Source organism: Lichenostomus cassidix, chromosome 5 (assembly GCF_008360975.1).
Source record: "Lichenostomus cassidix isolate B80296 chromosome 5, HeHo_3.0, whole genome shotgun sequence".
NCBI lineage: Eukaryota > Metazoa > Chordata > Aves > Passeriformes > Meliphagidae > Lichenostomus > Lichenostomus cassidix.
This window is the reverse complement of record NC_139486.1, coordinates 810,899-837,839: the sequence shown is the minus strand read 5'-3', so window position 1 is coordinate 837,839 and position 26,941 is coordinate 810,899. Positions and strand designations below refer to the sequence as shown.

General features: G+C 48.2%; 1 protein-coding gene across 8 annotated transcripts in view; it reads right to left on the bottom strand.

Moving 5' to 3' along the window:
• Positions 1–26,914, bottom strand: part of TOGARAM1 (TOG array regulator of axonemal microtubules 1) — a 30,620-nt gene extending 3,706 nt beyond the window's left edge. For 6 of the 8 annotated variants that reach the window (XR_014852366.1, XR_014852368.1, XR_014852367.1 and 3 more), the window contains exons 1-18: positions 25,449–26,914; positions 19,329–19,485; positions 18,728–18,862; positions 17,908–18,198; positions 16,564–16,775; positions 15,289–15,521; positions 13,264–13,364; positions 12,061–12,135; positions 11,637–11,794; positions 10,676–10,850; positions 10,406–10,540; positions 8,987–9,134; positions 8,138–8,243; positions 7,560–7,795; positions 4,680–4,838; positions 3,648–3,774; positions 3,357–3,475; positions 959–1,148 (exon numbers count right to left, since the gene is read on the bottom strand). Coding sequence is in view for 5 of the 8 variants with exons in the window: in XM_085060877.1 (XP_084917003.1) it covers positions 959–1,148; positions 3,357–3,475; positions 3,648–3,774; positions 4,680–4,838; positions 7,560–7,795; positions 8,138–8,243; positions 8,987–9,134; positions 10,406–10,540; positions 10,676–10,850; positions 11,637–11,794; positions 12,061–12,135; positions 13,264–13,364; positions 15,289–15,521; positions 16,564–16,775; positions 17,908–18,198; positions 18,728–18,862; positions 19,329–19,485; positions 25,449–26,870 (4,179 nt within the window). In the remaining 3 variants the exon portion in view is untranslated. The remainder of the gene's footprint in view (positions 1–958; positions 1,149–3,356; positions 3,476–3,647; positions 3,775–4,679; positions 4,839–7,559; positions 7,796–8,137; positions 8,244–8,986; positions 9,135–10,405; positions 10,541–10,675; positions 10,851–11,636; positions 11,795–12,060; positions 12,136–13,263; positions 13,365–15,288; positions 15,522–16,563; positions 16,776–17,907; positions 18,199–18,727; positions 18,863–19,328; positions 19,486–25,448) is intronic. The other 2 variants (XM_085060881.1, XM_085060879.1) reach the window with 2 other exon arrangements.
• Between the last annotated feature and the right edge of the window lie 27 nt (positions 26,915–26,941).

The window sequence follows — 26,941 nt, the reverse complement described above, 5'->3', positions numbered from 1 at the left end:
CCAGCCCAAACCACTCTGGGATGTGCAAATAGCATTTTTTTAGCAACTCAAGCAATATTTGCTATTTTAACACTGTGCATTATTCAACCATCTCTCACCTGATGTGATCTGAATCCCTCCTGTGCTATGGACTCCAGGCACAGTAACTCTCACTATGACTCCTATTTCCTGCAAGCCAGGATTTTTAGGGAGACATGGCTTTGTTCAGCACAGGGAATGTTTGAAAGGTTTCAGACCTATTCAGAGTTTGGATCCCAGGAAGTTCCACAGCAGATTTCATCATTCCACACAGAGACACAGCTGGAGGACAAGCTTGGGTTTCCTTTCATTGTGTCTATCTTTAATTTACACCTATTTTTAAATTACACATTTTTCTCCTAGAGAGCCTCCTTTCCTATTAGCAGGATCTTCATCCTGGGCTTTATATTAATACTTTCCTCACATTCGCCCCCACAAAAAACTTGCAACTCCCCTTCAGAGACAGCCTTTCAGCTCCTGATTAAAGCCTTCTGCTTTTTTTACAACTATTCCAACAATTGGGTATTCACCCAAGAGTGGCATGAAAAACAGCACACAGGATTCCAAAAATCATGGAATCCAGACTGGTTTGGATGGGAAGGGATGTTAAATCCTATCCCATTCCACCCCTGCCATGGCAGGGACACCTCCCACTGTCCCAGGCTGCTCCAACCCCAATGTCCAACCTGGCCTTGGACACTGCCAGGGATCCAGGGGCAGCCACAGCTTCTCTGGGCTGCAGTCCAAAGCTGCCCTCTCTGAGTGAAAAAGTCCATATTTTCCCTCCTATTCCCTTTACTCCCTTCATGTCTCAGACCCCCCCTCCTCCTCCATGCTCTTTGTTAATCATCCTCATTCCAAGAAGGACCAGTATTTTTATCAGAAAACTTGGTGACCCAGCTCTGAACCCTTTTGAATTCCACCCTTTTGCTGGAGTTACCTTGACAATGTTGGTGACCACCAAGGCTGGGTTGCTCTCCGTGTCTGACTGCAGCTGCTTGATGCCACTGATTCTCTCCCGGAAATCTTTGGCATTCAGCAACCCTATAATGTCTCTAACATATTCCTCACTTTCCACTGCACTGCGAGGAGCTGCTCTCCTTGGGGCTTCCTGGGCCTCTGTGGTGTCCCTGTGGGAAAGGGAAATGTTATTCCAGGAGGCTCATCCCTGACATTCTCTTCTCATCTAAATGCAAATACCAGAAAACTTTCACCTTAGACATGACGATTTAAAAAGAATTCACCTGACAGTAACTGTTCCCAAAGTCTTACATCCATTCTGCTCCAAATGCAGCTGGTTTTTTGACCAGTAACAACTGGGAACTTCCCTCACATCAGTGGATCAAAACCCCCCACAAAACTTACTGTAGTTTAATTCTTTATTCTCAAAGTACTTTAATTCTTTATTCTCGAAGTGCTCTAAAGACTGAGCCCAGACCAGGTGCTACCTCAGCAACATGCCATGCTGAGGTGGAAACCTAACAGCTCTTCCTAGAATATTTAGAAGCAAATTTCCTGCTGCACCTGATTTTATTAGAGAGTCCTGGAAAGAATTTTAAAACCTATGGAATCACTTCTCTGTCCAGGTAAGTATTTACAGACCATCCAGACAGAGTCATAATATTCTTTTACTCCAGATCTATCTCATCCAGGTACCCTGTCTGAGTTTGTTTTCAAAATCCCCCCATCCAGGCACTTTATGGCATTTCCCCATGTGATGTTGGCTGTTTGGTCTTTGCTCAGGCAAATGTGGTCTTTTTCTTCCCTTTCTGCATTCTTTTTTAATTTCTGGATTTTCCCTCAGCTCAGAGGGACTGCAGTGAGCAGCTCTGAGCTGCCTGAAGGGTGAATTCTGCAGGTGCCAGGCTGCAGTACAGGAATCCCAGCAGGAGCAGAGCATCCCACTGTGGGTCCCACAGCCAGGGAGAGAAAACCCCGAGTTTTCTCTGGCCTGGCCCTGCCTGCCCTGCTCTGGGGAGCAGGTTAACCCTGGCTGAGCTGTGGAGCCTTCAGCTGCTGCTGGAACTGCTCTGTGAGGCTCCTCCCTTCCCAAGAGGGATCTGACACCAGCTTGTCCCTTTGTCTGAAAACCCAAGGCCATCCCTGCCAGCAATGGGCATTTCTGGCATTTCCAGCATTTTGGGTCTCTCCTTGTTCCTGTGGAGTTCATGAGATTTACCACTTTGCTATCTAGCAGTTATTTACATTTTTCCCCCTGTGCCTGTTGGCATTCTGTTTGTTGATAAATCTTATTTTTTCACTACAATCTACTTGTCCCTTAGTGGTGGAAAGGGATTGATGGAATCAAGGGGAGGTTGCTCATTTCAGAGTGCCCACCTCTTCAAACTGTCTCAAACCAAGACAAGGTGGCACTGCTGAGGTGTCAAGGTGACACAAGGTGACACAGCTACCAGAGGGTGGGAAGGACACACTCTCTTCCCTGAGGGATCCTACAGGAGCAGCAGGAAATGGAATCAGCTGTATGGAGCCTCTGTCCATATCCTGGGGATGGGCAGTGACCACTGCAATAATTGTAGGTGTATATAGTTATAGCTACATGTGTATAGATATGTGTGTTTACAGTTCAAATGTATTAATTTGAGCATCAATCAGATGATATGGAATAAAGGGTGAGATGTCCTGGGGTAATCCATAATGTCATTGTATCCATATCCATCTGAGCCCAAAAATTGTTACTGTATCTTCAAGACCTAATAAAGGTCAATGTGAGACCTGTAAGAAGATAAAACAAAACTAAAAATGGTCAGAGATTGATCTAAACCAGTCAGCATCCCCAGTCAGGGTCTAACTAATTCCTTGGTGTCCAGAGATTTGCCCAAATAGGTAATTTGTGCTCTGGCTCCAACTAGAACTGTTTTTATTGTGAGATGCTGACATGAATCCATTGGATCTACATTGCCCAGAGAAGCTGTGGTGCCCCTGCATCCCTGGAAATGCCCAAGGCCAGGCTGGACAGGGTTTGGAACAATCTGGGAGAGTGGAAGGTGTCCCTGCCCATGGCAGGGGTGGGAACAGGATAAGCTGTAAGGTCCCTCCTAATCCAAACCATTCCATGACTCTGTGATTCCATACTGTGAATTCCAGGTGGTTTTTGTACTGGAATTTCACAGATTTCACAGATGGTCAATAGACAAATTAACTTCAAAATGCCCAAAGCCATTTTAATACAAGCAGTCACTCTATAAAAGAGTTTCTCTGGAACAGGTCACCACTTTCCTTTTCCTTGAGGTCTGTTTGATTTTCACAGCCCTGTGTGGCTGTTTCTGCTCCCTCTCCTTGGCCAGGCTCCTCACAGGATAACCACTGGAGATCATTACCTGTCCTGGATGTTGGGAGCATCTCTGCAAGTAGAGGATGACCTCAGATGTCCAACGTTTCCAGTCTGGGAACGCTTTCCTTTGGCTGAGGGTGTATCCAATGGCATCTCCCCCAAGCCCTGCACAAAGGCACAGAAGAATTCATGGAACAAGAGAATCACAATTGTGATGGGGAATTGGGAATTAACGTGGCTGCAGTGCTGGAGATTGTCCACACCCAACAGCCCCCAGGACACCTCCACCTCCACCATTTAACACCACCAGGTGTTAAAGGAGAGATTCCCCACACACCTTCTCTCGTAGGCTGCCAACAGTTTCCTTAATGTAAGGCAAATCCCTGGCTGGCACAAACTTCTCCAGGGTTTTATCAAAATCAGGATGAGCCATCATGCTGAAGAGCATCCTCCTCCCGTAGTACCTGCAGGGGAGAGCAGCAGCACATCCACAAACTGGGAGTGGCTTTGTCACTGGGTCATCACTGGGGTGTGATTCCAAAATGGAAAGGTAGGGAAGGGTCTGGAGCCCCAGGAGAGGCTGAGGGAGCTGGGAAGGAGCTGAGCCTGGAGCAAAGGAGCTCAGGGGGACCTTGTGGCTCTGCACAGCTGCTGCCAGGAGGGGACAGCCGGGGGGTCAGGCTGTGCTCCAGGGAACAGGGACAGCAGGAGAGGGAACAGCCTCAGGCTGGCCAAGGGAGGGGCAGGGTGCACAGCAGCAGGAATTTCTCCATGGAAAAGAAATTCCCGGGGCTGCCCAGGGAGGTTTGGAGTCCCCAGTCACTGTTATTGGAGGTCTTTTCCAACCTCAGTGATTCCATGGTTCTAAGATTGCTGCTGACATGAGTAACCAGATCCCTTTCCATTCTCCCCCAGAGGATGTGCTCAAGGATCACTATTTAATTAACTGAGCAAATTAATTAGAACACCCTTCCACTTCCACTGGCTTTAACCAGGATGCTCCAGCCTTGTCAGCCAGAGCCATGGATCAGATCCAAGTGGATCCCAGAGCCAGCATTCCCTGGGTGGCTGCATGTCCTCTGTGCCCAGCAGAGCACCAGCTGTGAGCCAGGAGGTATCCAGGTGATTCCTGCCACATCCACTGTCCTAGCAGCCCTGGCACTGCTGGGATAACGTTGGACTCAAAGGTTGGTTTGGAAATGACCCTAAATCTCACCCCATTCCACAAGCACAAGGACACATCCCACCATCCCACATTGCTCCAGGCCTTAACGATCCCCAGGCTGTTTTCCAAGCTAAACAATCCTGCCATGCAGGGCACACCCCAGAGGCACATCCAGCTGGAATTGCTCCCTGCAGGGATACTCACCGTGTCTGCTGGGAGCTGTCCTGGGCGAACCTGGCTATGGCCGGGAGGAGGCGATCAGCCACGGCCTTGGCCCCGCCCAGGATGCGCTCAGGTCCCATGCGCTCCACGATGTCCCCGAGGTGCTGAGCTGTGCACCTCCTCACGGCTGAGTGCAGGTGGCTGCGGAGGGAAACTGTGCTGAGGGACAGCCCTGCAGGAGCTGCTCCCAGCACCCACCTGCCCTAGCAAACACACCCAGGGGATCACAGAATCCTGGATGGCTCAGGTCAGAAGGGACCTTCAAGCCCATCTCGTTCTGCCCCCTTCCACTACAATGATTCTTTTTGGATACAGGCAGGGAGGTTTTCCAATTTCATTTCTAGTTTTCCTTCAGATTTCCTTCCTGATTTTATCTGACAAAGCACATGACTGTTCTTTCAATGAGCTCTAAGTAAAACCAGTCCCTGTGCTCAGAGACATCCCAGGCACTTTATATCATCATAAAATTGCATTAAGCAGTTTTTAATTGACTTCTAAAGATCCTGCAGGAGTCTCATGATCCCTGTTTTGTACAAAATAACCACCTGTGCTGATGGAAAGGACAGAACAGCCACAATCAGCTTTCAAACTCAGCAGCAAGATGACCCTTTTATCTAAATGCTGCTGCCCCTGCTGATCCCACTTGTGTTCAGGAACACAATCCTGCAAATTCTAACATCTCCAATTTTATATTTGGATTAAAAACCCTACTTTGAGGACAGTTTGTAACTCCTGCTGCACTTTCAAGGGGAAAACAGAAATGTGAGGCTGAGAGACCTCACTCCATGAAGCAAACAAGCTTCTGCTTCCCAGGAATGCTGCTGCTCATGGGAACAGCTGGAAAGCATTTGTGTGAACATAATACCTTAGAGTTAAACACAGCTCCTACAGATAAGAAACAGGACTTTAAATTTCCTGAAGTAAAATCACTCTTTGTCTGGAACTGTGTTCTTGGATCACTTATCTGCTCACAGAATCCCAGACTGGATTGGGTTGGCAGGGACCTTAAAGCTCATCTCATTCCAACCCCTGCCATGGGCAAAGACACCTCCCACTGGAATTATTCTTGTGGGTAAAGTCAACCCAAACTTTGGAGCTGATGAAGAATCAGCAGTTCTGTCTAGTCAGGGCTGCCAGCATTAATAGTCATGATCACAGCAGGTTGAAAGGAGTTGAGCAGAAAGCAGGTACATTTTCAGAGGTTTGATGAATTTGAAATGACACCATAATTGAAGGTTTATCTTGTGGTGAATTTAAGCAACTCTCTGTATCAGCCCCACTGAGACAGAGCATCCCTTGTGGAATTGCAGGTGTGTCAAACACCCCTTTTCACTTCCTGCTGAGGCACAAATCTCCCCTTTGAGAGGTAATTCCCACATTCCTGGTCACAGCCTCTGGAGCTGAAGCTGCTCCAGGAGCTTTCCTGCTGGCATGGCCAGAGTTTCCTGCAGCCAGGCTTAGGCAAACTGCACCTTTAGACTGTGCCTGATGTGTTATCCATGACCAACACACTGCACTCTGTGAGTTAGGAAAGCTTCTTAGCTGTGAACAGATTAATCTGTGCTCAGATGCTGTATTCAGCCCCACAGCTCAATTCTCATGCCTTGAGATATCAGAAAACTTATTAAAATTTACAAATTGGAGAGGGTAAACCCTTACAGATCAAGAAAACCCCTCAGCAGGTGAGTTGGAATGTGTCAGGGAAGGTCTGATAAGACAATTCTGAGCAGGAGGGCCAAGAAGGGAGAAGCCAAACAGGGCACTTCCCCTGGCTGCTGAATTAGAGCCATGGGCAGCTACTGCCTGCTGCTCCTAAATGCACAAAATCATGGAATCAGCCTGGTTGGGGCTGGGAGGGACCATAAACCCATGGGAAGGGACACCTTCTATTATCCCTGCTCCAAGCCCCAGTGTCCAACCTGGCCCTGGACACTTCCAGGGATCCAGCAGCAACCATCCCAAGTTTAAATCCCAATAATTCATACAGAATGGAAATCCCAAGGCTGATTTCAGCTTTCCAGTTTAAACACCAGAAAAACTGCAGTACAGCTGTCAGGAGACAGAACCCATACATCCCACAACAATCAGCTTCCCAGGAAACAAAAGACAACATTTTGAGTCAAGACTAACTGTGAGGATTTGGAAATCTGAGAGGAAATTTGAAATGGAGCACCTGAAATGTGTCACAAAGGGAAATGTAACCTGGGAAATGTCACCAGAAAGGTGGCAGAGGAGAGAGGAAGCACCAGGAGGTGCTGCTCAGATGTGGTGAGCAGTGGATGAGGATGGAAAAGGCAAACAGACTGAACAGGGCCAGGGAAAGACAGGAATTAACTCCAGAAAAGAATGGCCACCAGCACTGAGAAGGAAATTAATGCAAACACAGAGGCTCAGCCTAGAGAGGAACAGGACACCAAGCAAGATAGATGCAGCTAAAGAATTGTAAGCTATAAATCAGTTTTCTAAATAAAAGGAGTGCTGAAAACTGGGCAAGGCAGGAACTGATTGCAGAGCAAAGGAGGAGAAGAACATGCTGACAGCTTTACCAGGCAAAGCAAAACAGCAGTGCCCTAAAAACACCACAGGAACAGCAAATACAATAACTGAAGTGGTGCAGAACAGCCAGAAAATACACCAAGCTCCAAAATTAACAGCCAACTTCTTTCATAATGCACAGGAAGAACAGAGGGGCTTTAATTTAATTATTGTCAACAAACATTGCCCTGGGTAGAGATTTAGCAGAGCTGATTTACTGGATTTTCAAATTTCTGTCTGCTGTACTTTGATTGGATGTTAAAAAGCCTACATTTGATAAATGTACTCTATTGACAATATTCTTTATAAAGTCTTTATAGGAATTACCTTTGCCCTCCATTTATAAGAGAACAAAGTGCACGTGCTGGAGTCACATTATTAACCATGGCCTTCAGTGCCTTGTCTACCTCTTCCCTTATAAAAGTGTTGGATTCCCCAGCTTTGTGCAAAAGGACTTTTACTGCATTATCTAGTTCTTGATCCATGCTCTTTTTCAGGTGGGTGAACAAATCCCCTAAACAGACCACAGCAGCTCGAGAAACACCTGAGCGTAAATTCTTGACCTGCACACAGGAAAAACCCAAAAAACAATGAATAATGTTGATCAAATAGACTTTAAAATAAATATTCATGTTTTCCCTTTGTCATTTTTTAAGTAACATTACAAGCAACTGAGAAATAAATTTCTAACTTTGATTCACAATGGGTGAGAATTAAAATACACACTCATAAAAATGTTATACAGTTACAATCTACATTTTCTCAGTCTGAGTCTCAAATCATCCTTGAGACTGCCCAGCAGAGGAAAACTCACCACAGGTGAGCATAAATCACTGCAGAGAGCTATAAAATACATATATACACACATAGAGAGCCAGTGGAATATTTTGATAGGAAAATTTAACCTCTTGAGCCACAGCCAAAGTTGTTTCGTGGAGCTTTGCAGTCAGAATAGGGGCATGGTAGGCTGACAAGCACCTGACAAAGTTCAGACCTTCAATTTTCTTCTCCCTGTGTAAAAAATATAATATTTAAATTCCATTTGTTTGCAAATATTAAAGTGCAGAATTCTAAGGAATCAAATAGCAAACAAATAAGACAGTAAAAGAAAGCAATGAGAAATAATCCCAGAAGGGTTTGGGATGAAAGAAACCTTAAATCCCATCCCATTCCACCCAGTGCCATGGCAGGGACACCTCCCACTGTCCCAGGCTGCTCCAAGCCCAATGTCCAACCTGGCCTTGGACACTGCCAGGGATCCAGGGGCACCACAGCTTCTCTGGAAATTCTGTGCCTCAAACCCTCACAGGGAAGAAGTAATGTAGGAAATTCTTTCCAAGCAATTCTGTCTGTTCCTGGGGATGTTTCAGCACAACCACCTCTCAGCTGTGTCCCACAGTTCTGCTCCCAGCTTGCACCAGTGGCAATTAAAGAATCAATTTCCTTCCCCAAACCGAAGGCAGCAGCTCTGTAAGCACATCCCAAAGCCAGGGAGCACCAAATGGATGCTTCTATTCCACACAAAGCACCAGGAAGGTGTTGGTGGGACTTCCCCAGAAGTCCTTGAACTCAGACTCTCCAAGTCTCTGAAGGCCCAGCTCTCAGCTCTAATTTACAAAGTTCATTTCATCTCAAATTTGAAAGAATCCCCCCATTTTCCTCCCCCCTCACTCATGCCCCTCACTCTTTTTGCCATTACACCCATTTTGCTGTGTTTTACAGAGTGTTCCCCTGCCCAGCCCCTGTGCACTCACCAGTCCTGGTCAGCCAGCAGTGCCAGAGCCTCTGCCAGTGCTGTGTCAGGTTTGGGGAAAGGCTGCAGCTCTGAGGGGTCCAACACCTCCGGGCTCTGCGTCACCAGCGGCTCCCGGCAGCGACCCCGAGGGGCCAGGCACAGCTCCTCTGCAGGGACAGGGGACAACATCAGAGCTCCAGCAGCACAGGGGACAACCTCAGCAGCTCTGCAGAGCTCCACCAGCACAGCCAGGGACAAGGGACAAACATCAGAGCTCCACCAGCACAGGGGAAAACATCAGCAGCTCTGGAGATCCACCAGCACAGCCAGGGACATGGGGACAACGATCAGCTGCTGCAAAGCAGAAAGGCCTTGCAAAGTGAGGCTCTTGCTGCCCTTGTGAAATCCTGGCTCACTGCTGTTCCTTTGGCTAACTAGAAAAGCATTCTGGGAATGACTCAGCTGAACCAGAGGTGACAAACAAGTCCCAGAACTGTAAAACAATGATTAGAACAATCAGTGCTCACAGTGGGGCTGTGGTTGGTCACACCTGATGCTGTTCCTGTCCTGCTCTGTGGTGTTGGTTAAGCACAGTTGTTCTCACAAGTGTGGAAACTCAGAACAAACTAACAGTTTAACAACTCTGGATTTTTGTAATAAAGTGTCTTTGCCATACCATTGTGGAGATTGTGTGTTTGATGCCTCAATCAGCAGCTCTGCAGAGCTCCACCAGCCACAGGCAGGGAATGGAACAGGGGAGCTGCAAAATGCTGCTACAGGAAGCAAGTTTTCCAAAGGACACAGAATCCCAGAAGGGTTTGGGTTGGAAGGGATGTTAAATCCCATCCAGTGCCACCCCAGCCATGGCAGGGACACCTCCCACTGTCCCAGGCTGCTCCAAGCCCAATGTCCAGCCTGGCCTTGGACACTGCCAGGGATGGGGAATCCTCAATCCATCCGAGTTCCATTCATGTAAATTCAATTGTCAACCTTCACTTTTAAGAGTCAAAAACACAAATGTAGTGGTTGTTTAATGTAAAAACAGAAGTGCTAAAAACCCAACATCAGAAATCTTAAAGATCCACTTGAGCAATTCTGGAGACCTTTAAGCACCATCAGTTGGAGCTTCTACTCTCCACATTTTTCTACTGCTTATTTAAAGGCATCTCAGTGCCAAAATGTATCCAGAAAAGGGTTTTTGGGGACAGAAGGGAGTCAATTTGCTGTTAATGCACTGTCTCATTTTAGATCCTGATCAAACAAAAACCCTCTGATGTTTCATGAATCTATCTAACAGATTCTAGATGAACAATGATGAATTGAATCCCCTGCAGCCCCAGCCCCACAATATTGATCTCCCAGAGCACCTCAGGACTGCCCACTGCAGAAATAAATTGTATTTTGGGACTGTCCCACTCCACCCACCCAAATATCTTACCAGAATCTAGCAAGGATGAACACTTGGACCTCTTCAAGCTGGATGTTCTCTTCACAGAAGGGTTCAAGGCCACATTGTCTAAGGACAAAGATCCATTTCTTGGTGATGCCAATAAATCCCCACAGAAACTAAACCCTAGAAATGAAAGAAATGTCCAAATGACAATAAAACCCATTCGAACCAAGATAAAAACCAGTATTTCCAGCCTTAATTTCCATTTCAGCAGCACTGAACAGGGAATATTCATTTAAGACAAACCCTCATCCTCACTTTCTGCTGTGAGTTTCTCTGGTTCACTTGTACTCAGTCTAATCCTTTCCCAAGAGTTTTCTTCCTTCCCTTCCAAGTCTTTGACTTCCTGCTGCTCTTTGTGGTTGTGTTCTTTGTCTTCTTTTCTCCTCCTCCTCAACTTCTCCTGAGCAGATTTTGACAAGGTCACTTTGATCTGCAAAAAAAAAATAAAAAAATCATGCACAAGTTACCCTGGAATTGATTCCCCAGTTCCTGATGCTGGCCAAGGCCAGCCTGGAAAAATCAGGATTTTCTCTGATCTGACCCTTCTCTCACATGTGTTTATGACACTTTTGTGCCTCAGGAAAAGTCAGCAACATTTAATAAATTTATTCCATTTACTCCTTTGAATTTGATCCCTTTAAGGGTTCGCATCTTCAGTGGAAATCAGAAAATTAAGACATTGTTAATAAGTAACTTCAAGTTTTAGTATTCTTTAAATGTTATTTAAAAGACTTGCAGAAAGTTTAATTTCAATTTTTTTGACTTTACATCACACTTCACTCAGATAAATCTTGCTCCATTTACATCTGTAAATACTATTTAACACACAGCACCACTCAGGAGACCAGGTGATGAGCACATATTCAGGTAGGTTTTTAAGAAAAACTTCTGAATGGAGCTGGATTAGTTCATCCCTGGGGAAAACAAGATGTGATCCAACCCAGCCAATCCCTCCTTCCACTTCTGCATGTGCTCTGGGAGTCAGGGAGGGCATTTTCCAGCTCTACCCCTCCCTGCAGCCCTTTCCCAGGGATTTGTGAGTTAGGTGGGAAGCTCCTGGCACAGCTTTGCCATTATCAAACACCAGGTGGAACAGAAGGAAAATCAGGAGCAGCAGCTGGATGGCTTTGGCTGTTCCAACCCAGCTCCCAGGCTGTGAGTGTGGATTCAGTGCCACAAAAGAGGCTGAGATGTCCCCAAGCTGGGCAGTTCTTACCTCTCTCTCGCTGTCTGCAGGGCAGTGGGAAGCTCTGCTGGGCTGGAAGTTTCTCCCTGGGGATGGCTCAGCTCCCTCCCTGCCAGCCTGGTGATCCCCATTGGCCACACAGGACAGGGACTTGCTGTGGGCTCGGCCAGGAGGGCTCCCAAAAACACCTGCAGTGGAGATCAGGGGGTCACAGACTGCTTTGGGATGAAGGGAATTCAAACCATCTCATTCCAGGGATGCCATGGATGAGATAGTGTTGCAGTTCCTGGCTAGACATTCCATGTAATTCTTCCATTAAACTGGGGATTGTGAACAATCTAAACCATGGTTAATCTAAGCAGATCTATTTGTTCTTTTCCCACTCTGCAAAGGCACAACTTCCCTCATTTCATAACCCAAAGAGATACAGGGGATGATTTAGGGTCTGCAATACCTTTACCAACAACAACTACATCTTCAGATGTGAAACCCATGTCGTTCTTCGGTGCACAAACTGACTCTGCAGGGCCTGAAAGCACAAAAAGCACTTAAAGTAAATCAGATTGGTTATGCTTTGGGACATATTTAATCCTTGTAAAATGCCACCCCACACCTGAACTGATCCCTTTCCTGAACCAGGAAAAGAATCCTGAAGTCAACAGGATTTATTGAGTACTCATATGAAGTTATGCTCATATCCCACTGCCAGGAGCCTGGAGCCAGGCTGGGAGAGCTGGGAATGTTCCCCTGGAGAAGGGAAGGATCCAGGGAGAGCTCAGAGTTCCTGCCAGGGCCTGAAGGAGCTCCAGGAGAGCTGCAGAGGGACTGGGGACAAGGGCTGGAGGGACAGGACACAGGGAATGGCTTCCCAGTGGGGGGGGGGTGGGGTTGGGTTGGGTTGTGGTGGGTGGTTGAGAAGCTGTGGCTGCCCCTGGATCCCTGGCAGTGTCCAAGGCCAGGTTGGACATTGGAGCAGCCTGGGACAGTGGAAGGTGTCCCCTGAGGACTGGATGACTCTCAAGGTCCCTTCCAAGCCAAGCCACCCTGTGATTCCATGGCTCTAGCAGCAGCAGGCTGTCAGCTCTTCACTCCCAGCAGGGCCAGAGCTGGCATTAATTAACTGCCTCAATAAGCCAAATTAATGTGCTGCTCATTTTTACACTGAAGGTGAATTCCTCACAAAGGTTTCCATTCAAGGAATGCGAACTCAGTGACCACAGCAGCTCCTGCTCTGCTTGTGCAGGATTTGCTCTCTGGCTCTGCTGCTCCTCAGCAATCCCATTTGCTAATCCTGTGGACAGAAATCCCTCAGTTCCTTTCCTCCACTCAGCAGAATCCAAACTGATTCAACACAAATAATCACCAACAATGGGTTCCTGCCCATTTCAGGGATCTGCACTGCCCTGGGAGGGTAAAACACACCAGCACCACTTCACCTCCATTCCCAGTAGGAAATTGGGAATTTACCTCCATTCACCACTTCACCTCCATTCCCAATGAGGAGCCTGGAGCTCCTCACCTGAGCACCCTCAAACCCCACTTTGGCCCCAGAGCACCCAGAAATTGCCTTTTTTAGTGCTGAAGGGATGTGAGATCACTGACCAAGGGAGAACAGCCACGTCAGGGGGTCACTCTGGTGTGTAGTGACAGAACACACCTGTGCTGGAGTGAGGCTCTGCCACCTCTGGCTCTCTGCTCCTTGCTGGGGATCCTTTTGCAGGGTGGGATTTACTGCCAAGTGCTGGAAAAGTGTCTGACCTGTTGAGAGAAACATTTTATAGGTGCAGCTCTGCACACTGGTCAAAGTCCAGGCAAAAGCAAAGACAATGGCAGATTTCAATTTCTTGGTGGGAAAAGTATTTCCAGTATTTCTACAAAGCAGACTTTGTAGCAAAGACAATAACAGATTTCAATATCTCTCTCTGGGAAAAGTATTCCCAGTATTTCCACAAATGTTCACTGAGCAGAAACAGAATTCAGTGGGAGTTATTTGATGAGTAGGTCCATTATGAAAAACACCATAAAGAAAATCTTTGTAAGGAAAGAAATATACTACAATTAAATTTAGGATACACCTATAAAATAAGGAATTGTTTGGTCTAGGGACTGATGCTGCTCCTTCCAAGCTGGCCAAGGAGAGTGAGCAAATCCTCCTGTCACTTCCAGGATTCCTGAGTGTTCAGCAGAGACACCCACCAGGAAAATGCTCTTCTCTACATGAACAACTTGTAAACGATTCTCTGGATGTTAAAGGTGAGGGAAGCCAGAGCCAGTGCAATGCACACAAATAAAAACTCCTTTAAGCCCCAAGGGAAAGCCCATGCTCCAGGAATATCCCTAATTCCATTATCCAGCTCCCATCACTCACAGCAGCTCATCAGCACATAAACCAAACACACCAAAACTCCCATTCCTGATGCCCAACCACAGAGGTTTTGTGAACAAAACCCAATTTGTGCCAGTGCTCAAACCCAGCAGCTCAGCTAAACTCTCTGCTGTTTTTCTAAGCATTCCAAGGCTTTCCATCTCATCTGGGATGGATTCTGTCACTCCTCCCAATGCAGTGTGACTGCCACTTGTCCCCTCTTTTCCTTGCTATCTGGGGATCCAGTAAAATATGAAGCACTTAGCCCAAATCAGGATTGCCAGGACTCCACAGCCTTGACTTCTGAAGGATTCCAGCCTTTCAACGTGGGATTTTAAAGATTATTTTTCAAAAATGTGATTCAGCAGTAATGCATATAGGGAAGGGATGTGAAGCTAAATTAGTTCTGAGTTGCACAACTAAAAACCTTCTGTTTGTGAATCATTCCAGGCTCCCTCTGGCTCAAAACCATTTTACGTTTTCTATTTTGTTTCCTGTTCTGTCAATGCAGTTGTTTGTCAGTTATATGGAATGTTTCCTGCTCATGGCAGAGGGTTGGAATTAGGTGATCCTTCAGGTCCTTTCCAGCCCAAACCACTCTGGGATTCTATGATTCCATAAAAGATGCTTCTAGTACACACAAAAATATCTTCAGAGCAGAGCTACAATCATGGGTTCTGAGAACAGAAAAGGAGATTTTGGACTGGAAAATTTGCAAAATTCCTCAAACCCCTTTATATTTCATTAAACAATAGTTTATGCTGCTTGTAACCAGCTGGGTTCTTGCCCTTTACAATCACAGCAGCATTTGCCACCAAACAATTTCTATTTAGAAGAGCTCTGGGAAGGCATTTTAAATTCACAAGTATCTCTCAGGAATAAATGGAAACAGCTCTTAATCCACAAAAAGAAGCATCTGCATTGTCTTCATCTTCCCAACAAACCCAAGCCATTCCTCCTTTAATTTCAGGGCTGTAATAACCCAATCTTATCCTTCCTCTTCACTCCTTGTCCTTCTCACTGCCCTGTTCAGCTCTGGGTCCCATTTCTGCTATGGCAGGGGAAGTCTTTATCAAATAATTACAATAATTACTGCCTCCCTGCCCTGGGCTACTGCAGCTTCAGGTTAGAAGCCAGAAAAAACTGGAATAATGTCATTAAGCAGTAATTGTATTTTTAGAGAGGAACACAATTCACATAGAAAAATCAGGCTATTAAGCAAGGCAACCTTCTATAAAACATGTAGCAGCTAATAGCATTATTTAGCTCAGGCTGGGTGAGGATTTCCCAGCTGAGGGGACACCCAGTGACACTCACATCACCCTCCTGCGGGGCAGGCTGGCCACGGGGGAGCTCGGGGACTCCTGGCTGTAAATGCCACTCTCTGCGGTGGAGGCGGCGCTGGGGGAGGAGCCCTGGGAGGGACAATCCGCCGCGGGAAATTCCAGTTTCACCGCAGAGTCAGGGCTCTCCAGGTCGGCGATGGTGCTGCTCAGCTTCGCCCTCTTCTTGGCCGCGCTGTTCCGCAGGGATCGCAGGGAATTCTGCATCTGCACCGGGGGGAACATGACAGGGGTTAGTGGATGCAGAGGGAAAAGCCTTTTTTGGATAAATAAAGGCTATTTCTGAGTGTTCAGCTCAGGCCATGGGGTGCACAGGGCCCTGCTGGGCAGTGGGATCACCACTTCATGGGTTTTGTGGGATTGTGATGATCTCTCCTTGGTTTATTTCACAAGAATAACGACCCTGCAAGCAAATACAATTCACAGCAATGTTGTATCCCTGCTTCCCTTCCCAGAGCACAGATTGCTGCTAAAACACAGCAATGCTCCATGGTTTTTACTGGATTAAAGGAGGGCTTTGATGGCTGCCAGCACACACACTGGGACTTTAGGCTTTTCCCAGCAATTCTGCTCATCCCAGAAACAAAACCATGGAATGGCTTGGAAAGGACCTTAAGAATCATCCCATTCCAGGGACACCTTCCACTGTCCCAGGCTGCTCCAAAAATGTCCAACCTGGCCTTGGACACTGCCAGGGATCCAGGGGCAGCCACAGCTTCTCTGGGAATTCCATCCCAGCTGGAATTCCTAATTCCCAATATCCCATCTAAACCCTCTCTAAATCATGCAAACAGCACCCAGCAAGCAGAGATCCTACTCAAACAAGCAGGGAAATAATAATTATTAGAGCTTCATGCTGCAGCATTCTCTCTGATATATTTTGCTGAATATTTTTCACGTTGGAAATTCTTCCAATGTCTGTTTAACACCTCAAGTTCCTTTCAGTGGGGAACAGACCATGGAAGACACAGGCAGAATGGCAAAGCCAGGAAGGCACAGAATCCCAGAAATTCTTCCAATGTCTGTTTAACACCTCAAGTTCCTCTCAGTGGGGAACAGATCACTGAAGACACAGGCAGAAAGGCAAAGCCAGGAAGGCACAGAATCTCAGACATGGTTTGGGATGGAAGGAATCTTGAATTTCACTTTATTCCATGGGCAGCTACACCTTCCACCATGCCAGGCTGCTCCAAACCCACCCAGGGATGGGGAAACCCAGTTAAAAGTGATCAAATGCCACTTCACCCACCTCTTCCTGGTCCACTTCCTCATGCTCCACGTGCAGCTCAGCCAGCCCTGCTGCCAGCTCGCTGCCCTGGCTGTGCCCAGCGTGCCCCAGGGGGCTGGGCAGCCGGGCAATGGGGGGCACAGGCCGAGCCCCTCTCAGCCCCCCTCGACCCACAGGGGGTCTGCCCAGGGTGGGCCTCAGCTGCAGGGAAGGTTTGTCCAGCGAGGGATCTCCTGAAACACACGGGGACAGTGCCAGGGAAATGTCACAGCTCATCTCTGCAGCCACACAACTCCTCTGGCCTCACAGGGAGGGTTCACAACAGGCTCAGTCAGCATTTCCCTTCCTTGCAGTGTCTCCTTCCTCTCAGAAAATATACATCAGTGTTTCCTGCATGGGAATCCCAGCATGGAACCAAAATATCCTGACCCAAAAGGATCATCAAAGTCCATGCAGATGTCCTTAGTCCCTTAAGAAGTTATTTAACTTTCTTTATTAAACAAAAAGATTCATCCCTAAACTCCCCTGGAAGCTGCTGTAACAACAAAGGTACTCCAAAGAACCAGAAAAAGAAATCAAAATGCATATGGAAACCATATGATCATTGTTAATATGATAAGTGATAAATACAATAATAAACACATTAATCAAGCAAGTAATAAATACATCTACAAGGCAGAGTTGCATTCCAGGGAGAAGAAATTCCCAAAGCATTCAGCTGGAAATTTTCTACATATGCACAAAATTATGGATCTCAAGACGAAATTTTAAACTGATTTCTTTCATGAGTGCAAAATTTTGTGTGGAAACTGATTTTGTGTTACATTTTTTCAGAAGCCTAATGAGTGATTAGGAATCAACCTAAACAGAGAGTAAAACTATTTTTACTCAGGGGGTTGGAACTGGATGAGCTTTAAGGTCTCTTCCAACCCAAACCATTCTGGGATTCCTTAACTCAAATGAAGAGGCAAAAAGGCAAAATGCACTGTGACCTTTTCTTGCACATATATGGATTAAAAGTATGGAGAGTAACAGGTATTTCTGTACTGACTTTCCCTGGAAGTACTCTTTTTGGAGTTTGTTTTATTTTAGCTTGAAGACCCTGAGATGTTACTGGGAAGGAAAGCAGAACTGCAGCATATTTTGCTTTATGCCAAATCCAACAGCTCCATTTTTTAGGAGAAGCCAGCAGGGGTGTGAGCACTGAAGCCATACATAAATAAATAAATTAATCAATCAGTCAATCCCTCCCATTCCTAACTGCACCCCAATTCCCTCTCACCTGCCACTGCATCTCCTGACCACTGCAAAACCACTCCAAACCCACCCCCAAATCCCTTTTTATCCCACAGACAACATTCCCACCTGTGTTTTCTGCTGGCTTTTGGCTGAGCTTGTGGCAAGCAGGCTTCGGCAGCCCCTCGAAGCTCTTGAGAGGCCAGGAGCTGGAGAGGCTCATGGGATGCTCCTGGGATTTCCCTGGAGAGGCAGTGGGGGCAGAGAGGTGCTGGGGGCTGCTCCTGGGGGATGCCAGGGGGAAGGAGGGCAGGATGAAGGTGCCCTGGCTGCCATTGGCACCTTGCAAGGACATGGGGGGCTCTGCCTGAGTGCAAAAACTTCTCTGGGTCTTGCTGGAAAAGTTGAGGCTGGAAGAAACTGAGCAGAGGAAAAGAGAACAGTGCTGGTGGTCATTTGGTCTTGCAATAGTAATTTCCAATGAAATAATGCTGCACCAAAATAGTTTCCAGTGAAATACTACATCATAAGAATAGTTTCTGATTATTCCAATTATTAATATTCCAGTTATTATTCTCTGCACGAAGCTGGTGCAGGCAAACTGACTAATTTCATTCTGCAAATTCCATTCCCTTCCAAACATGAGTTTAGGCCTTAAAACTATTTCTCAGGCATGTTTTGGAGAACTATATTTTAAAAGAAGTCATGCAAGATCAAACGCTGCTGTGATTCTCCCCCAGCAGCACCTTTTCTCTACACCCTGACACGGTCAGATATCAAAGGTGGGGCTGTAAATTAACAACCACAAATTAAATTACACAGGAGGACATCTGGAGAGGGACTGAGCAACCCTTCAGTAACAGTTTTTATTCTTTAAGGAAGCAAAGGAATAAAGAAACAGCCCCAAAATAACATGCCCTGCTTCAGGCCACTGACAGAAAATACATACCTTTGTCCTGCTGACAGTTATTTAATCCCAAAAGGTGTAACTCAGAGTCCACACTGCCACTCTTCCCACGGGCCTGGGGGTATCCAAGAGTCCCACATTTCCCTGAAATCTGGGGCTGATGAGAGCCCACAGCACCTTCCAAAGGAGAACACAAAGAACTGAATTGATACCCAAACCCAACAAAAAATATCCAATAAAATTTCATAGGGAACACAGATTCTGTGGAGCTCTGAGTGTAAAATCCAAATACACTCCAAGTACTTAATTCCAGAGTCTCTAAGCAACCTCATAAAGCTGCTCAGAGGGGAAAAGGGAAAAGGACTGGCTGTTCTTCCAGGGCACTGCTCCAGCTGGGAATTGCATGGGGGCAAGAAAAACCCCCAGAACAATCCCCTCTTTGAATATGTGACAATAAGGGGAGCAGACACCTTCAAACCCCAACCAGGGTGAGGGAGCAGACTTGGCAAGGCCAGCCCTCCTCAGAAGGGGACAAGGACTGAAGCACTCAGGTCTGGTCTTGCCCAGACTTTTCAGATCCTTCTGGCTACTGAACCACTAAAATCTGCTTTGCCTTGGCAGCTCCCCAGTGCCCCCAACTCACCAGCAGCAAGGGAAGGATGCTCTGAGCTCAGCTCCACACTGGGCTGGAATAAAGCCCTGGAAGCTCTTTTTCTGCTGAAAAATAATTCATCACCAGCTGGGATTCCTTGGGAGGGTCGGAGCTTCGGGGAGTGCAGGAAATCATTGGGTGCAGAGAGCTGTAGGGAAAAGCAAAATCAACTGGGTGTGAAAGGAAAGCAAAGCCCTGCTGTGTGCAAACAGTGCAATTACAAACGTTTTGATACAAGTTTTGCTTTCTCAGCTACCCAATTTTCAAGTATTTTAAGCATTAGAAAAGGTTTTACCAAAACCTTTTCTAAAACATTAAAACTACTCACACTGAAAGGGAAAAAACCAACAAAATAAACTGGTAGGGAATTGCACTGTTTTAAAAATTAAATTTCAAAAAATAAACACTGACATTCTGAATTATGTGCTTTGGATGAGGAAGTGTTTAAATAGACATCAGAATCCCAAAATCCCAGAATGGAACAGTTACTTGCAAACCACACATTCCAGATGCAGTCTAAAAGCTGCACCTGGCAATGCCAGCAGCTTTTACTGAGAACTGGGTACAGGCAGGGAGAAAATCTCAGTAACACAAATATTTAGCTTAAATTTAATGAATTAATTATTTAATTTAGTTTACATTTAAATATTCAAAATATTTACAAATATTTTACAAAGTAAAGGTCATCATGCTTGAAACAAATTTCTGATTGAATGAGTAAAATCAGTGATTTAAATGATTGCCAGGCTGTGTTTCCTCTGCTCTCCCCTTTCACAGACAAGGCTGCACATGGAGGAGTCTGAGCAGAAATGGAAATATTTGTTCAGTAGTGGGAAGAGCAGCACCAGGTTCAGCCTCAAAACTCCTTTATCCAACCTCCTGGTGTGTAAATGTGGGGATTTGTCCTCTAACACATCCAAAATACAGTCATTTATAAATGAATTTCATTTCACTGAAGGTCCCAGCTCACCACAAAGATGGATTCTCAGACTGGAACTTCACAAAAACTCCTGGAATATGAACTTATTGCTCTCCAGGAGCTCATAATTCCATTATCTCCTAAACCCAGGTTGTGTTGGACAAGGAGAGATCCTCAGGTCTTCCAAACCTTCCCTGCTCCAGGAGAAACCTCAGGGTGATTTAACAGATATTAAAGCTCAGTGCTTGGCTCAAGCAAAGAGCAGCCAAAGGCTCTGGTTAAATGTCTCTAGGGAGTTTAATTAATATTGCAATGAGGTTTCACAAAAGCATCACAAAATGAAGCACAGAACTGGAAACCTGGGATGAGAATCACAACAACGAGCACTAATGAATTGTTCTTAAATCCTTATAACATTTTGTGTGTCACACAGGAGCTTAAAAATAGAATTGGTTAAGGAATATAGAGAAAAACCTCAGAGTTCAAACAAAATCTGCAGGTCCTTTGCAGGTAAAGAGGAGACACAAGATACACATCTTGTAACCAAGAGAAATTCCATTTCCATATCCTACCAACGAGACTCCTCTTGGAAAGATTACCTTCCCAATTAAAAATTTTTAATTACATATGCCTAATTCTCTTCTCTCTGCCTGTTCCCACTGGAAACTTTCACTCTCACGTGGTACCTGTGGCAGGAAATAAATAAGGGAAGCAGTAATTTCCCTGTTTTTCCATCCAGTGCTCTGAAAAGCAATTCCCAGATGGAGCTGAGCTCCAAGGCTCACAGCTACCTGGAGGAAACACTCCCCTGGTCCTGGCAGTAGTTTTCTGGTTAACAAAAGTGGCCAAAATGTTGGTTTTTGTTCACAAAAACATGCTCTGATTCCCTGCCAGCATTTCCTGGGCTCCAATGGGATTGATGTCCCAGCCTCCAGTCTGAAGCAAAGCCAGCAAAATGCCCAAAAGCTGAAAAGTTGACATCAAATCTTCCTCCCCGGCAGTCAGAGTGAAAGGTTTGTAATCAGCCTGCAGGGATTGGGCTAACCTTTGGGACAATTGCTTAAAGCACTCAGGGAGAAACTTAGGGAGTCTCCATCCAAACCAGGCTCTGAGGGGCACAGGAGAAAAACAGCAGGAAAATTATGAAATTCCAGTTCATTATGAGTCAGGATCAAAAAGGTGAGACCTTGGCATTCCCACTCCTGCTATCACCAAAGATCATTTTCCAGCCACAGATCCTTCAGTCCACAATTCAATGTTTACTGTACAAATTACCACAGCCAGGGAATTTTCTGCTTAGGAGCTGCTACAGGATAAACTTCCATCCCATTTTTCCACAAGGATAAAGCAATATATGCAGAAGGAGTAAATTCCAACAGTGCCATGACTGTACAGCTTTGCTCAGCTGTTCCAATCCCAGCTCCAGCAATAAAAGCTCTGCATCCTTGTCCACAAATGATAATTACAGCGTTGCAAATTCACTGAACACAGGCCTGAGGGTGGTGGGAAACAGAGCAAACCCAAAGCTGCCAGATGTTTCACTGGAGTCGATGACAAATCCCAGCAAAGGGATTTCTCAAAAGGGTTCAGATTTCTGTAAATTCCACCGATGTTGCAAAAGATCTGATCCACCTAGCAGAGGAATTGTTAACTTGGTTATCAAAGCAGAGCTCTTGAGTGACCCACCAAGGAATCATGGAAGGTTTGGGTCCAAGGGACATTAAATTCCATTCCAGGGACACTTTCCACTGTCCCAGGCTGCTCCAAGCCCCATCCAGCCTGGTCTGGAATCACTGATTCCAGTGAAACATGGAATTCCCTGCTGCATCCTTTCCCTGTGGAGCTGTGAGACAAAAGGTGCTCCTAATCCAACACCAGCAGCATCAACAGTGTGCTCCCAGGGAAGAGACCAACACCACACAAGGACAGAACAGCATTGACCCTAAATCCTCTCCCAGCTCCAGAAAAAACAGGGTTCAGGTCCCAGAGGGACATCCCAGCTCCCAGTGAAGGGACACCTTTATCCCACAGACTCTGTATCCCTCGATTCCTGTTATTTCTGTGTGAAACAAAGAGGACTTGTTCCACAAATCTGATTTCCTAGGTAATTTGAACCTCCACAAAGCTCAGCTATCAAGTTCCCCAGTTATCAGATCAATATGGAAATGAGAATTCCACACCTGTTGCCCAACACTGAAGTTAGGGGAGATCCCAGGGTTCACAGGAACTTTATGACAGGGATTAAATCTCCAGTGAAATGTTCAATTGCTCTTGTTTCCCCCAAAAGGGAACCTTTGGGTACCAAAAGGTACCTCCAGCAGCAGGGACAGGACCTGCAGGGTCTGTGATTTACCCTGCAATGCTCAATATTCAAACCTTGTCCCCAAACACCTGAATTTCCAGGGATGGAGAATCCACAGCTCTGCAGAGAGGTTCCAGACAAACCCCCAAGTCACTGTGCCTTATCTACCTTTTATTTTTAGTACACATTAACTTACACATGTTTTCCTCTCATCTTATCTGATCAGGAAAGTCTAGACACAGCCTTGGACAACCACTGTGTAACATGACCCTAAAAATATTGGCAGGGAAACAGCTTTAAACATTAAGCTACTTTCATGCATCCTTTCAGCCACAGAATGACTCCAAAAGTTAATTTTTAAGCAAATTAATTTCAAAGGAATGTCTGAATTAATAATTAATATTTGACATCTACAGAAACAAGTGGAGTTCCTGAAATTTAAGCATGATAAATAGATTTTCCTTGCTGAGGGAGTTAAGGGCAGATCCAGGGCTAACTTCCCACAGCTCCTGATTGCTGGATGCCCCAGGGACAAGAGGTTTGCTTCCACAGCTCCTGGAATGTCTTCAGCCCAGGGAAAACCACCCAGGTGTATTTGTCCCAGTGTGCCATGAGTGAAAACACAATTCACTGACTTGTGTGACAAGACAGAATCATGGAATGTCCTGAGCTGGAAGGACCCACAGGATCATCCAGTCCAGCTCTGCCCTGCCCAGACACCCAACAACCCACGCTGTGCATCCCTGGCAGCCTCAGGCTGTGCCCATTCCCTGGGCAGTGCCAGCACCCTCTGGGGAACAGCCTTTCCTCATCTCCAGCCTGACCCTCCCTGGCACAGCTCCAGCCTTTCCCTCATGTCCCTCTGGTCACCAGCATCACTGGGCAAAGAGTGTCCCCTGCCCCGGAGAGCTTCAGACAAAGGATCAGGATGTGAAGAGGGAGCAGCAAAGGTGTCAACTACAGCAATCAGGTAAATATTCCACTATTAGACCACCCTGATGTTTTAAGTTTCCTTTAGAGTAACTGAGGTCTGGCCAAGAGGACTCCAATCCTGTGCCAAATCAGGTTCCCAGTGCCAGAGGGTAGGGATGGATGGGATATTGGGAATTAGGAATTCCTGGCTGGGCTGGAATTCCCAGAGAAGCTGTGGTGCCCCTGGATCCCTGGCAGTGTCCAAGGCCAGGTTGGACATTGGGGCTTGGAGCAGCCTGGGACAGTGGGAGGTGTCCCTGCCATGGCTGGGGTGGCACTGGGTGGGATTTAAGGTCTCTTCCCACCCAAACCATTCCATGATTTGGTGATTCACACACCTCTAGATGCACTTCACACATCAACCAAACAGAATCCGTAAGCTAACTGCTTTCTCCCCCTCTCTGCAGGGTTGGAAACTCCTCCCACTCGCCAGGGACAAACACAACCACATGGACAGCAAGGTTCATTCCTTTCAGGAAAGGACCATTTCCAGAGCTCCTCCCTGACCTCCCCGGAGAGGGCAGTCCCAGGCAGGGAATGTTACCCTTTCTAAGCCCCACCGAGGTGTTGCTGCCTGTATTAACTTGCTTTTTGTTCACAGCTACAGAAAAACACCAGCAGAGCACGGGGCTCAGCCCAACCTGCCAGGAGAACGCTGGTAAATTTTGTACAAGCTGTATTATTTACTACTGAAAAACTGCTTAAAAAAACGAAACCCTTCTTGCTCTAGAGGTTTTCCCTACATATCTTGCTGTCCAGACCCTGTTTGCAGACATCCCAAGGGAACTCATTGCCTGATTGACCAGCTCAAGGAGGCACAGATGTCTTCAGGAGCCTCAGGAAAGGTAACACAGACACCAAGGAAGGGGATGAGCATTCCAGTCTAGACATGAACGTCAAGGTTTGACAGCACAGAAACATTAACTGAGTTAATTTTGTTCAGAGCCTGCCCCAGGCCAGGCTGCAGAGCAGCACTCACTGCCCATGACCTCATCTAGCACAGCAACAAGTTACCAAGCAACTGAGAATTAAAATCTGAGGAGGAGGTAAACGTGGCACTGAGGAATCTCCTCTGCCCAGCCTCTGATTTCTTGAGGAGCTCTGTTGGCTTCACTCACAGGAGATCAAGCTATGGTAAATCAAACAAGTCCACTTCAAAAAAAAACCCCAAAAACGTGACAGAAAAACCACCACACACAGATACAGCCCCATGTGGGTTATCCAAAAAACATCCCAGAACCACTGCTAAAGGGAAAACGACCTGGACAACTTTCCAGAGGTTCCTCCCCTTTCCAGCTGCCGACGTGGTCAGTAGGTGACTACACCCAAACTCCACCAGAGTCCTTCTTCCAGCCTGACCTACATTTTTCCTGCTCGGATCAGCCCAAGGAGCAAGAGCCACACAGGCATTTGGCAGTCCCCAGGTTTATCCCAAAGAGCCCTAGCTCAGCCCCACTCCAGAGCTCTGCCTTCAGAGCCTGAGCTGAAGGAATTGCTCAGTTTTCCCCCGAACAGGAAAGTCTCTGCAGTCAGTCAGATGCTCTCAAACACAAACATACAAATAAAGGCTGTTTTCCCCATGCTTGTGCTCATTCCCAGGGGTTCACTTGTCACTGTTGACATGTCAGAGTCATGTCACTACTGTCATCATGTCACTACTCTCAGACCTAAGAAGTTTCTCAGGCAGTCCAGCTAGCCTCAAAAATAGATTTATGTATTTTTTGTAAATAACCTGGTAAGTTGCTTAGTTGAATCTAACACAAGGAATACCCAAATTTACCTTCCCAGAGCGATTTGAGTGTACAGACACATGAAACAGCAGCCATACCTCCCAAATATCTCTCACTTTACAAGCCTCTGACAACTTTCCACGCTCCCTTTGGAAATAAAGGCTAAAGGAACGCAGGGCGTTACATACCTGCTCCACACCCTTGCTGACAGGCATCCTGCCCCCCGAGCCACCTTCCCTGTCCGCAGGCAGCTCCTTCTCCCAGGGCAGCTTGTTCTTGCCCCTGCCGGCACTCAGCACTCTCCGGGGGCTCAGTCCCCGCTCGGCACACGCCGGGCCGTGCAGCTCCCCCTGGCCGGCGGGCTGGCCGCACTGGCTGTGCGCGCTGCGGCTCCTGCTGCCCATCAGCAGCCACTCGGTGTCCGCGCCGGCCGGGTGGCAGTGTCCCCGGCAGTGGCCGGCGGAGGACAGAGGCACGCCGTACTCCACGCGTCCCTGCTCGCCCAGGCGGGGCGGCACCTTCCTGGCCAGGCGGGCTTGCACGGCGTGCACGACCCCCGCTCCGCCGGCCCGCAGCTCCACGGCGTCCAGGGCGCGGAGCAGCGCGCCGCTCTTGCCGGGGCCCATCGCCGAGGCCAGCGCGGCGAACGCCTCCATGGCGGCGTGCCGGACCCTGCGCTTCGAGTCCAGCAGCGCCGGCGCCAGCGCGGCCGCCAGCTGCGGCAGGTCGAGCTCGCCGGCGGGGTAGGTGAGCAGCGCGGCGATGCACGTGTTGAGCAGCTCCTCGCGGAGCCGGGCGCTGCGGTGCCGCAGCAGCCGCTCCTGCAGCAGCAGGCGCAGCACGGGCCGCGGGCCGGCCGCGGCCATCAGCCGCAGCAGCAGCCGGCCGCTGTCCCGCCGCATCGCCGGCTGCGTGTCGCCGAGCGCCCGGGCGGCCGTGCACACGAGCGGGGCCAGCACGGCGGGGACGCGGCGGCCGAGGCGCAGCGCCAGCAGCCGGGTGACCTCCAGCGCGCCCCGCGCCACCGCGAAGTTGGGGTCGTGCAGCAGCGCGTCCAGCAGCGCGATCAGCCCCAGCAGCGCGGCGGCGGGCACGGCGCTCAGAGCGGCGGGGCTGGAGCCCTCCACCGCCCGCCGCAGCTGCTCCACGGCCTGGGCACGGCTCCGGTAGTCCCGCCGGTCCAGCAGCCGCGCGCGGAGCTCCGGCGGCACCAGCGACGCCTCCAGCCCCGGTGCGGGAGCCGCGTCCCCCTGCGGCCCGGGGGGCTCCGGGTCCGGACCGTCCTCAGCGGCACCGCGGGGCTCCGCGCCTTCCTGCGGGCCGGCGGCCTTCGTGCCCGAGCCGTTGGGAGCGGGGCCGGAGGGCTCCGTGCCCGGGCCGCGCTCAGCGGCACCGGGGGGCTCCGTGTCCGAGCCGTTGTGAATGGGGCCGGGGGGCTCCGCGCCCGAACCGTTCAAAGCGGGGCCGGCGGGCTTCGTGCCCGGACCCTCCTGCGGAACGCCGGAGCCGGGGCGCTCCGTGCCGTCGTCACCGTGCTTCGCGGAGCCGCCGCGCTCCCAGGCCCGGCCGCGGCCCCGCGGTGCGGCGGGTCCGGGCGGCGGCTCCGCCATGGCCCGAGGCCGCGGCCATGGAGCCTCAGGCCCCGCCCGGCAACGCCGCCGTCGCCAGGGGGCGCCGCGTG